The 12308-nt window shown below is 33.2% G+C and overlaps 1 protein-coding gene and 1 long non-coding RNA gene across 4 annotated transcripts in view; one reads left to right on the forward strand and one right to left on the reverse strand.

Moving 5' to 3' along the window:
* The first annotated feature begins 1229 nt into the window (after positions 1-1229).
* On the forward strand, positions 1230-4329 carry LOC135835083 (uncharacterized). Its single transcript, XR_010556815.1, has 4 exons — positions 1230-1407; positions 1540-1693; positions 1774-2036; positions 2112-4329. It is a non-coding gene; the product is annotated as an uncharacterized LOC135835083 (long non-coding RNA).
* Positions 3820-12308, reverse strand: part of LOC135835081 (uncharacterized) — a 74355-nt gene continuing 65866 nt past the window's right edge. For all 3 annotated transcript variants that reach the window (XM_065349155.1, XM_065349158.1, XM_065349157.1), the window contains exon 2: positions 3820-9837. In XM_065349155.1, the coding sequence (XP_065205227.1) occupies positions 8576-9837 (1262 nt within the window). In that variant the 3' untranslated portion in view covers positions 3820-8575. The remainder of the gene's footprint in view (positions 9838-12308) is intronic.

Raw genomic sequence — 12308 nt, forward strand, 5'->3', positions numbered from 1 at the left:
AAACTTGAACTGAGAAAAATAAAACTGAAACTAAAACCTAAGAACTTTAACTGAAATGTAAAAGTTTTACTATTCACTAAATTTTTTCGACAAAATCATCAATCTATTCTTAAAATTCTTATATCCCTTCTTTCCGCTCAGAGTCAGAGTTTAAGAAAATCATTGATGAAATTTAGAAAAAGTTGAAATAAGAAAAACCGAATGGCAAATTCTCTCACTCATTAAAAAAATTGATAATTATTGTTCTACTTTTTGAACTACAAATTATCCAATCTTTTGCCCTCGCTATGTCATGGGCCATGGGTCATGGGTCAATTCAATTTGATTCTCTTCTCAGAGTTACGATTTCAAGAAACCCAATTGAATTTGACAAATGTTGAGATCAGAAAAACACAATTTTTTCATTAAAATTGATGTTGTTCTACCTACTTTTTAAATCACAAATTTTCCAAAATTGAAAATTTCTCAAGAAGCTATTTGTAAGTACCTATACAAAAAATGCAAATTTTTCACTTTTTCTGAACAGAACAGAACAGAACTACTGGATTTTCAAAGTTTTTTGATAGGTACTACAGCTAGTGCTCAACACGTTAATTAAGTAAAATTTTGATTATTGTGGCAAAATAACAATTTTTTGTCGGCAAAAGGACGATGCAATCCTCCTCCCAAGTAGCATTAACTTGTCTTTTCTTCGGGCCCCCAGGCCTGGATTTTCTCTGCACAGCCCTGCATATTTATTCATAATTTTTGAGTTTGAAATGTAATAATGTTAAATGTTTGAATTTGAAATTTGAAGTTTTTGTTGCAAAGTAGCAAATTAGATTACCTAGTGTATGAAAATTGAAAATTCATGAAAGAAAAGAGAAAAAAATGTTTCACTTTCATTTCGTTTTGAACCTCAAGAAATTATGAAAACTGAAAACTGAAACTAAAAACTTGAACTGAAAAAAGTAAAACTGAAACTAAAAACTGAAAACTTGAACTGAAACTAAAAACTTAAAACTTGAACTGAAATGTAAAAGTTTTGTCATCATTGTCGACCCCTACAAAACCTATAAATGAAAATAAGTATAACGTAATAATACTACAAATTGTATCGATAGACAACATTTTATCGCCTTTAATTTTGATCCAGATGAATTTGCCACGTAAAAGATCGCAGATGAATGATGTTTGATGAATTTTGAATTTTTGAATATATGAAAAAAAATAAGCCTCGAATTTGTGACGATTTAGTGAACGGCATGAACGAAATGAACGACTGTTACGCAAAAAGAAAAATCGCCTTGCGCAGAGAAATACCATCTCAACATTTGTACTTCTGTTATTTTTATTCTATGGATTTGAAAAACATATGATGTTGATTTTTTCATTTTTATTAAAAAATCCCAAGAGACAGCAATTTTGGTAAGTATTTTAATTAATTTACAGAATAATTTATGATTTATAAAATAAACTTGTAGTGTGACATATCAGTAAATTTACTATGTTTAAAATTGCAATTATTTAATGCATTTTTTAATCGTGTATTTCCTCTAGGGGGTTGGTTGGTTGCTCTCGTATCTCAAAATCGAACAACCCGCGAACTAAATAAAGAGAATATGGCTTTATTTATTGAAGTACGTCCGTGTGAAATAATAATGAAGAGGAAATATGAAGGGTCCAAATATCTAGAATTTGGATGAACGAAAAGGTTTGCAGTTTTTAAATGAAACAAAGCATAAGTTTCTAATTCTAAATACCTACCATAACTGATGCCTGTTTTCATTTCAGACGTAATATTCATTCTGCACGTCAGCAAATTTTTCAACAAGAATGGATCACCTCGTGATGAAGTTGTCTACACAATATATGTAATTATGTAATAATTTTTCCACTGATGATTCGAAGCTGTATAACTGTTCCTTTATGATAACAGAAGTGACATATAATTTTCCTTATTCGATACCTGTTGAAATCAAACATGTTGATTGTTGATTATGTAACTCGAGCGAACTGAAGGCAAGAATTCTTCCATCGTATAAATTCAACTCGAAGTAATTTTTCAATTCATAAAGTAAAAAATATTTCTCATATAAATAAAAACTTACCCCATAAATTTCGCTTTTCAGATTGAAATTTTTCGTCGTCTGCATCGAAGCACTCAACCTTGTAGTACACAAGTAGCTGTGAAAAGAAAGCTGAAAATTTTTTTAAGTACCTCGTTGAAGACTACACGCTTTGATATGCGAACTGCGAAGACATTATTCATTAAAATTAGTTTTTCTTCGTACCGCCGATAATATCATAAAGTTTTAAACTTTTTTGTTCCATTATTTTACGATTTTGTCACTATACATTTTAAATTTAGATTATAAAATTTTTATAGCTCATTTACGACTTTTTTAATACTTCGAATTGCCATTGTATAAGGTCGAATTTGTTCATCTTCGACCCACGTTATACATTATTTCCGGCTTTTAAAATAATTTTATGATGTTTCCTTTCAGTTTGTAATGCTTAAGCATTCGTCCGAAATATTAAAAACAATTTATGACTTTTGGTAGCAAAACTTCATTTTTTGCAAGGCGAGTTATTGCTTTTTTTTATGGTATCATTTAGTCGCTGAAATGCAAAATATTACTCGTATCTATCGTGATAGATAAAATAAGACGCGAATTAGTAGAATAAGCTTTATTTTCGGGTATATCGTGCCTTGGAAATTTCCACGTATGCTGTGATATTGAGCGTTATGTGGAATGTGTTGCATATGTTTCGTCTGGGAAGGAAAAGTTTTGTATTTTGAATCCATTTTTAGCGTGAATTGAGCTTTATAAGGCTGGTGATTTGGTCTGCTTTGAGCATCGAAGTAGTTTTTTATGCACGAAGAACCATATTTTTATATGTATGAAGGTACTTATACCCTTTTTGGGGTAATTTATCTGCTTGAATTACTCACAACACACCAGTCTAGTAAGGTTTATAATAATTTCAAAAAATGTGCTGACTGTGTTTCTCATGGGGACCCATCAAAACATTTATGAAGAAATTTTTTCAAGATATTGACTTGTGGAAAAATAATTAAGAAGAATTGGCAATTTTCAAATAGAAAAATTTCTCCTACATCATCTGTGAACTTTCAAGTAGCTCTTGCAGATATTCAAAGGTTCCACCATACGAATATTTTTTTGTCGATTATAGTGATCAAATAAGAAGCTCCAGATTTGATCAAGTATGAGAATATCCCATCGTGATAGTGTTTTCAAGTTTAGAGATGGAGAATAATGCATTTCTACTCACTCAAGTAGGTATGTGTATTTGCAATTTCAGTCACATTTTATTTGAAAATAGATAAATGGACATTTTTATATTTTCTACGAAGCTTTCATAGAATACATTAATTTCTAAAAGAAAAATTCAATCATTATTCATTGACCAAGATTCAAATATCACGAAGGATCTGTGGATGTGTCCTCCACCATAGGCCTGTTTATTGACTCTGAAGTCAGCAATCGAGAAATGATCCGTTTCAAATCTTAAGATTGATGCTTGAAGCCTGAAGGCTCTAATAAGTACGTACTTACCATCATTTATACTCACCAAGTTCTTCAAGTAATAAATTATGTTGATTTTCTCTGCGCTAGAAATAGAATATATCTGATCTAATTTGTTTATTTCTTATCTGAGCAAGTTCATGAACCCATATCCATTTTTTGAGCCATTAAAAACTTCAATTTTTCATTTGAATCGACTCACTCCAGCACCTTCAGAATACTCACTTTTGCAAAAATCATTATCCAGTTCTTAGTAAATCCTCGCAAGGAAAAAATAAACATGAGAGAAAAATCAATGAGACATTTACTTGTTATCATAATAATATTACAACAATCAATAAAATTAATAATATTGATTAAACATAAGGTATATAATGAATTCGCGACCGCAGAAAAAAAAATAAAATAAAAATTTATACACGAGTGTATGTATTATATTATGCATGCTTAAAACACAACTAAATCGGTTTCTATATACAAATTATAAATGTGGAAGCGAAAGAATGTAAAAAGCAAAAAAAAAAAATCACTTCTTTAAATAATAAATTGTTCCCAATAGTAAATATCTTCGAAAAAAAATTTGCCCCAACAATAATAAATTCATTACAAGAAAAAAAAATAAAAGGAAAAACACAGGTACGTACATTAAATTAACTTTAAGCACAGCCTAACAAATCTGTTCTTACTTTATTACTATTTAATGCCGTAACATCGCAAAATCTTATAAAGGAAAACAAAAAAAAAAAAAAAAAGTCCTACGCTAAGGAAAATAAACGATAAAACGTTGAAAGGAGAACGTTTCCAAGCCAGTTGAATAAATATTCTATAGAGAGCGATGCTCACACCGATACGGTGAAAGCTTTTATTTCCACACATTTTAAATGAAAAAACATATTATTATATTGTACGGGCCAAAGAAACAAAAAAACTAGTAAACGGCTCACGGAGAAAAATATTGTTAAGGGCAATATTAGTAATCACAGTGTATTGTACAAATAAAAATTATTTACTTTTTATCACACACAAAAGCAGCACTCTAAAATATCACTAATACCAGCGTTCATTATCATTTGTGTATTGGTAACATTCGCGCAGAAAGCAAAAAAACCTTACAAAACTTCTTTACACCGTATGAACACTAATATATCGTTAAAAGTAACACGATTTTTACAACAGTATTTACAATGATATTTTTTTCGTAATTTTTCAACATCGATTACTTTTTTTTTTGTCTTAAAGAGTACATTTATGTATGTAAATTTACATGGGAACATAATAAAATGTTTCATATAAACACTCTGTAAATTTTTTCATTAAAAACCCTATCGTGCGTTTTGCCGTCTCTGCTGAAGCGTCAACGTATAAATGGTAATTTGGCCGATACATCGAAGGCCGTTATAAAAAAAAAAAAAAAAATACTTGTACACAGCAGTGGCGGCTGATGAATATCAAAGTGGAAAAAACCATGTAAAAAATTCAACTAAGTAGATTTTTCGTAATTGTATAAAACGAGTAGGTACAGCAAAAACTTGTAACAAAAATACAAAAAAGCGCATCCATCATCACTTCCACATTTTCTCTAAAAACAAAAAAAAAATCCAACACAGTGCACAACTTACGATTATATGTCATAGAGTGCGCAACTTAATTACTATCGCGAAATTGAACACTTTCACAAGCCGCCACCGTTTTATACATAAATAATTTTCCCACCTCAGCGCAAGCTCATTAGTAAAAAAAAAAAAAAAAAAACAGAACAAACAAAAAAAAACGAAAAAAAAACAAACTAAACGAAAAAAAAGTCATGTAGAATAAGCATTACCTCATCTTCTTGACAGCGTTGAAAGTTATGTCAATATGTAAAAGAATAAAACAAAATAATAAAAAAAAAAATGGAAAACAAAAATTTTTAAAAATGTTGGTTTCGTTGAAATTGGTAAAATCAAAACATGTATCAATTAAATGACGATTATGTACACGGCACACACGATTGTTTTTTTCTTTTGTATTTTTTTTAAAACAAAATAATTATTTACATTATCAAAATTATGAAGCTTAGAAAAAAAAAATGGTAAAAAACAATTTTCCATTCGAAGCGTACCCAGAGAAAATATAAGTTGCGATAATGAAGCGAGAAAAAATGTTACTATAAATCGAATGTGCGTCGACGGATATGGAATTTCAACACTGAACAGAGAACGTCTTTTAGTGCTCGACAAATACTGGAAATTTTATCTTAAAAATCGTTTTCGAACGAGGGTGTGATGAATATTCCATCAAGAGGGTTTAATTCATACACTTTTTTTTAGAATTAGATGAAAATGGACCAAGTTATTCGAGGTGGGCCACATTTTTACGATACATAAATTTTATAACCCCATTTCAATTTTTTTAATTCCGAAGAATCGTGTTTTGCAGATTTTAATTTTGGTAAGAAGTCCTCCTGGCGCAGAATTCAATTTTTTCAAACCAAAGGAGACAGGGAATTTTCGTTGATTTTAGAAACGAATATTAAAGCTACCTATTTTAATAAGGTTAATGTGAAAAAGGTCGAAAATGGATCAATTCGTTTATTTAAAATCTTCCTGGCGCAGAACTCTTTATGTGAGTCATTGAAAAATAGATCGCCAGGACTCTAAATCTTTTCAAAAAAACATCAGATCTCCAAAAGGAAAAACACCAAAACCGCTCATAAAAATCTTCCTGGCGCAGAACTCTGTTCTTCAAGAACCAGGGAAAACGAATAGATTTGGTCAATTTCAGTCATCAACTTACATAACCCTTCCAGAATCATCCAAGTTTGAAAAAGAAATTATGTTTAAAAATGCTCCTGGCGCAGAACTCTCTTTTTCAAAAGATAGAGGAAAATCTTTTTTACTTATTTCATGAAAGGTTTAGAATTGATTTGAATAGCATGAGACTAAAAAAGATGCAAAACCGTCAATTTTTCACTTGATAAAAATCCTCCTGGCGCAGAACTCTTTTTTGAAAACCAAGGAGGAAAGTATTTTTTTTTTCAATTTCAACAACTGAGTTTTGAAACATATTAAATTACATGAGAGTAAAAACAATAAAAAAAATGAAACCTCGATTTTACAAAGTTGCTCCTGGCGCAGAACTCCTTCTATTGAAAAATCTAAAAGAAATTGATAAATTTGGCCAATTTTACACACCAAGGACTACATTAGTTCTAAAAACGCCAGATCTAAAAAGAATAGAAATCAATGATTCATCATCAACATCCTCCTGGCGCAGAACTCCCACATCAAAACTCGGGTAGAAATTTTTTTGTCAATTCCAGTAATGAATTTGTTAACTTATTTCAGTAATGCCAACAAGTAAAAGAAATCAAAAATTAATCATTTAAATTTTCAAAAATCCTCCTGGCGCAGAACTCTTTTTTTTTGAAAATGATGAATAAATGAATAAATAGGATCAATTTCAATCATGAAGATCAAAATTCATTTCAGAAACATCGGATCCAAAAAGAACAAGAATTGATATTGAATTTTCAAAGCTCCTCCTGGCGCAGAACTCTTCTATTGAAAATCAGAGAGGAAAATTAATTTTTTTCAATTTGAATGAACAAGTTTCGATTCATGTTTGAATAACACGAGGAGAAAAAACAATCATAAGATGAAACCACAATTTTACAAAACTGCTCCTGGCGCAGAACTCTTTTATCGAAAAAATGAAAAAATTTAAAATTCGGCCAATTTTAGTCACCAAAGTGTAAATCAGTTTCAAATACACCAGATCTGAGAAGAACCAAAATCAATAAAATATTATTAAAAATCCTCCTGGCGCAGAACTCTTTTATCAAAAACAGGGCAGAAAAAAATTTTCGAATTTGAACAACAAAGTTTAAAATTTTATTTTGATAACATTGAAGTAAAATAGGTCAAAAATCGATAACTTCAGTTTTTAAAAACCCTCCTGGGGCATAACTCTTCTTCCAAAAAACAGAATAAAAATAGGTAAATTTAACTAATTTCAATTACAAAGTTTAAAACTGGTTCTAAAAACATGAAAGGAGACAAACATGGGTTACATTCAAAAATTTTTATCTGTCAGCGTATTAATAACCATAATCTTATATTTTAAGTCGACACTAACGCTCGAATTTATAAGTTTAAGCACCATTATTATATTGTTTAATATTGAAAAAAAAATTTTGGAAGCCTTTTTTAATCTATCCAATTTCATACACGGGTACCAAAATGCGTAAAATTTCATCGCATTATCACAGTGTGTAACAAACCACCAAAACACGCGGACCCGGTAACCTCGAAATTGAGAAAAATAGCCAAAAAAAAAAAAAAAATAGGCTACACAATCCACTGTCATCACGATAAAAAAATCTCAACTAAGAGATGAAAAACACAGAAAAAAATTAAAAGAAAAAAAACAACAATACATATTCTAAACCTCGGCAACAAAATATATGGCAACCTGAATGAGGCATCGAATACCAAAAAAAAAAAAAAAAATTGAATTAAATTTCATTAAATTTTCGATGAAAACCCGTAATAGTATAAAAGAGTAGGGTGTGTGAGACAGAAAAAAAAATATATCCATGCGCAAGGCGAAAATACAACATAAAATAAAAATACACGATATAAATAGGTATAGAGAGAAGAAGAATTATACAAAAGAGAGAAAAAGACAGAAATAGAGAGGAAAACAGAAGGTACTACCTATACAAATACATAAGAAAGGAAAAAAAACACACACACATGTTTACATACAGCTTAAATTCTAATACACGAGAAGGACATTACAAATGGGAGAATGGGGGGGGGGACAAACACATCTTAAGAGAGAATCAAATTTCGCGTAATATAAAGTTGGGGGGGGGGAAGTAATATAAATACTCGCTGGCTCCGCGGAGACGCGATATACATACACGTACACAAACAAAAGAAAAAAAAACAAAATAATTAATGAAAAAAGAAAAACAAGGGAGTCTGGACCCCGGTTGGGTCCCATTTTACTAAACTGTGCGGCGTTCACATTGGGTACAACACCATTTAGATTAAATGCTACGATTCTAACGAGGCGATTAGATTATGATAAACGACTATTTCATTCAGCATGGACGAATGACCGCAGGAAAAAGGAGACGAGCTAGGAGCCGGTTGCGAAGTTTGGGCGGTAGCTTGAAGTAGTATACTTTCATCCATGGACCATTCGTCGAAATGCGACGATGGTAAATTGTCGCGTAGACGATCGGCGGCGGTTAGACAGCAACTAAGGGTATCGGACGAGTCGCCGCATCCGCGTCTCTTTTTCGTCAGCGATTCGACTGGTGTATCGATATCGACTACGTTAACGTCTTCGTCTTCGTCTTCGTCTAGCTTCGATATCATATGAGGCACGTGAGGCGTAGGCGGTGGTAAATAAAATTGACTTAGAACGTCGCATTCCTCTTCGATCTCGTCGATAGATCGTTTACGTCCTTTGGAGAGGCTTCGGTCGCCGGGGAATGTCAGATCGGAAATCGCCTCGTCGCAGTCTAGGCAATCGTTGCCGTATTTCGAGCACGTTTTACCGTCCGGTAAATTCGTTATGTCCAGCAGCTGATCGGACGTCCGGCTGCTGAGCGAACCGCCAACAACGTAGTCGTTTTTCAGGTTCTCTTCTTGTTTCACTAAAAAGTCGCTCGTCAAACCGAAACATTTGTTTTGCGACGCCAGACTCGAAGTAATTTGACTTTTTTGCGATTTTTCTTCCTTTGCTTCGCGTTGCAAACGTTTCACCGTATTGTTGATCAGTACCGAGCGTCGTAACGAGCTCTCCGGATCTTCGATACGTTTCAGCTTGTGCATCGATAACTTCAACACTTTTCGCCTTTCTTCTTTTTGGCGATATTTGGCGCTGATCATGGTAGGTCTGGAGCTAGGCAAGCCGTAGTTCCTACTGCCGTATAAGTCTTGCATATCGTCGTCCAGACTACTACTACTGCTACTGCTACAAGTTTTCGTCGTCGTCGTTGCCGTCGTCGTCGAACCCGTGCCGCATAGGTCGTCGCGGTGGTCTCCGCTATTCGAAATGCTACAACAATCGTCGTTGTTGTTGTTACTGCAGCTACTATTATTACTGGTACCGTTGGTTCTATCGTTGTCGTCTACCATCGAGGAAATACTACTGGATAAGTCTTTGCTGTCGTCGAGGTCGTCGCTGCCGCCGCAGCATTTTACGTCGCTGCTCGTCATCGTCGAACAGTCCATCGACTCTACGCCAAATAATTCTTCCGTTTTCATGGCCGCGCTGTGAGCATTACCATCGACTTTGAATTTCTCTTCTGTAATCACAAAACAAAAACACACGTATTATTAGTTTTTGCATTCAATACTTTCAATTTTTTCGAAAAAATCGATTAACAAAAAACATCCATAATACATAATCAAAAAATTGCCACAAAAAATTATTCAAAAAATTCATGAAAGTCATTAAATCGGGGGGGGGGAGCTACTCAAACCCAGAAAGCTAAATTCGTGCCCATTTCGTGCTCCCAAAATGAAAATTCGTACGGTGTCAATGTCGTCAAATCCACCCATATAGTTACCCCCTCCCCTCCCTCCCATAAATCTGGTCTTCAGGATGTCCCCAAATTTTTAAAATACATATTCTAATAGGAATCTTTTGATATTTTTCTCAGTGAAGGTAATACATTATCTATAGGTATAGGATTTCAAAATTCACCCTCTTCTCTCCACCCCTCTCTGTCCATTTCATCATTTTACTCAGAAAAACTAGAGAATTGTCAACAAAAATTCACCCAACATCTAACAAGGTTCGTAAAGTTCATTGAAATCCAGAGTCAAGACATTTTTGTGATTTTTGGACTACTTTTTCGAATTGAAAAAAAAAATTGATGCAATCACCAGCAAAATTTTCATTTCTATCCTTACTCAAGAATTTGTAAAACTATCTCATTATTTTTGAATGCTCATTTTGATATGAGGAAATATTCCTTAATTGCCCTAACAGTTACTAAAATAATCCCCCTTACAGACTGGAAGTATGGTAATGTGGGGAACTATTTATAGATCTGTGTATTGTAGCTCGAAGGCTCATGCATTGGATCTCTGAGCATAAACTTTACTTGGTTTCAGTTACTCGTGGTGACTGGTTTCTCATCAACATACAGATGTAAAGGCAATGGAGCTTTTCCCCTCGGTCCCTCCTACCTGGCTTAGCCCACTGTCTAAGTGGATAATTTGTGCAATTTAACGTGTTTAATAATTATATTTATTAATTATGGAACATTGGATATTTCTCCGATTTTACTGGTCATCAGAGGTATTTCTCAAATAATAAGGACTTCGTGGAATCCATTTCTGTCAATGTTCTTAAGTTAGCCTGAGTAGAGCCCCCAAAAGAGACAGATGATAAGTACGAGAACAGTGTCCAGTAAATAGTGAAATATGCTTACTTAGCTTAATTTATGCACCTCTTCCCTATAGATGTCGATCATTATATCTACACCTATACCTTAAGACTCAGATGAAAAGCATTTAACCTAACCATGTCTCATTATTTTTACATTACTTCATCGCTAATTAATAATATTTAAGCTAATACTTAACAGTATTATTATTAAGATTTTTCTATTCACTAACACGAGTTGTAAGATGCGAGCAAAAAGCATAGACTTTTTAGATATGGACTGCTAGCGGCCCATAAGCTTAACATACAGCTATTGTCTTGAACATAGTAAGTCGTGCGATCTGCGCATGCGCCAGCTCTGTTGTGACGTTACACCACCCAGGTACGGTTACACAGAGGTGCGGGAGGTATAACACCGTCACCTGGTACGACGTCATTTGTCAGATTCTGGCATTCGGACCAGTCTCTCACGTAGATGGCGCTAGTGTGCCCATTGTTCTGGAGTTCAGACTGGGCTTTTTTCTTAACCCTTTCTTATCAGTTGTATTTTACCAAAACGTTGGATTTACGAGTTAAAAATGAAATTATGATTCGGTCATGATTCATATGCAATAATAATCGTAAAAATAATGTATAGATATCAAATTAATTTTTCAGTTTCACCCCTTGAAATTAATGCTTTCGTAAACGCTGATAAGAAAGCCCCATCTGAAAAATGAAAACATTCTGGCCAGCTCACTAGCGCCCCTATGTGAATGCCCAGTCCGAATGCGCAGAAGCCAAACCTCGACTAACTGATGAACTATGTTCAAGACCATTGGCTTATGTACCTCTAGCAGTCCATATCTAAAAAGTCAATGGCAAAAAGGCTTGTGTCCATCATAAAATAAGTCTACTATTATTTTATATTGATTTATCCTTATGTGTATTTTCAAGTTGTTCACTAGTACCAATAATTTGTCGATCTTATGTATTTATTTGGTATTTTCAAATGATTCTGTGCATAGGGTGACTGGTTTCAACCTACTCCGAGCTATCCAGGACAAGGTGTCTCACTCTATCAATTTTTCAGAAAATTTGAAAAAAAAAACAATTCACCCAACAGGGTGTCTAAAAAAAATTCCAGGCAAAGAAATTTCGACCTTTTTCATGACCTATTTTTAACATTTTCACTGCAAGAAAATCACCCCCCCCCCCAAAAAAAAAATTGAATAATTTGAAACTGTGAGGAAATTTTTTTCAATTTGTAGGCAAGTAGGTACTTCAATTTTTTCATTTTTCTGTGTTTTTGAACAAACTTTTGATTTTTTTTTCATTTTATTATTGGCTTTTCAAACAATTTCCACGACCGTTTCTACAGCAAAATTCATAACTTTCATGACC

Source organism: Planococcus citri, chromosome 2 (genome assembly GCF_950023065.1).
Source record: "Planococcus citri chromosome 2, ihPlaCitr1.1, whole genome shotgun sequence".
NCBI lineage: Eukaryota > Metazoa > Arthropoda > Insecta > Hemiptera > Pseudococcidae > Planococcus > Planococcus citri.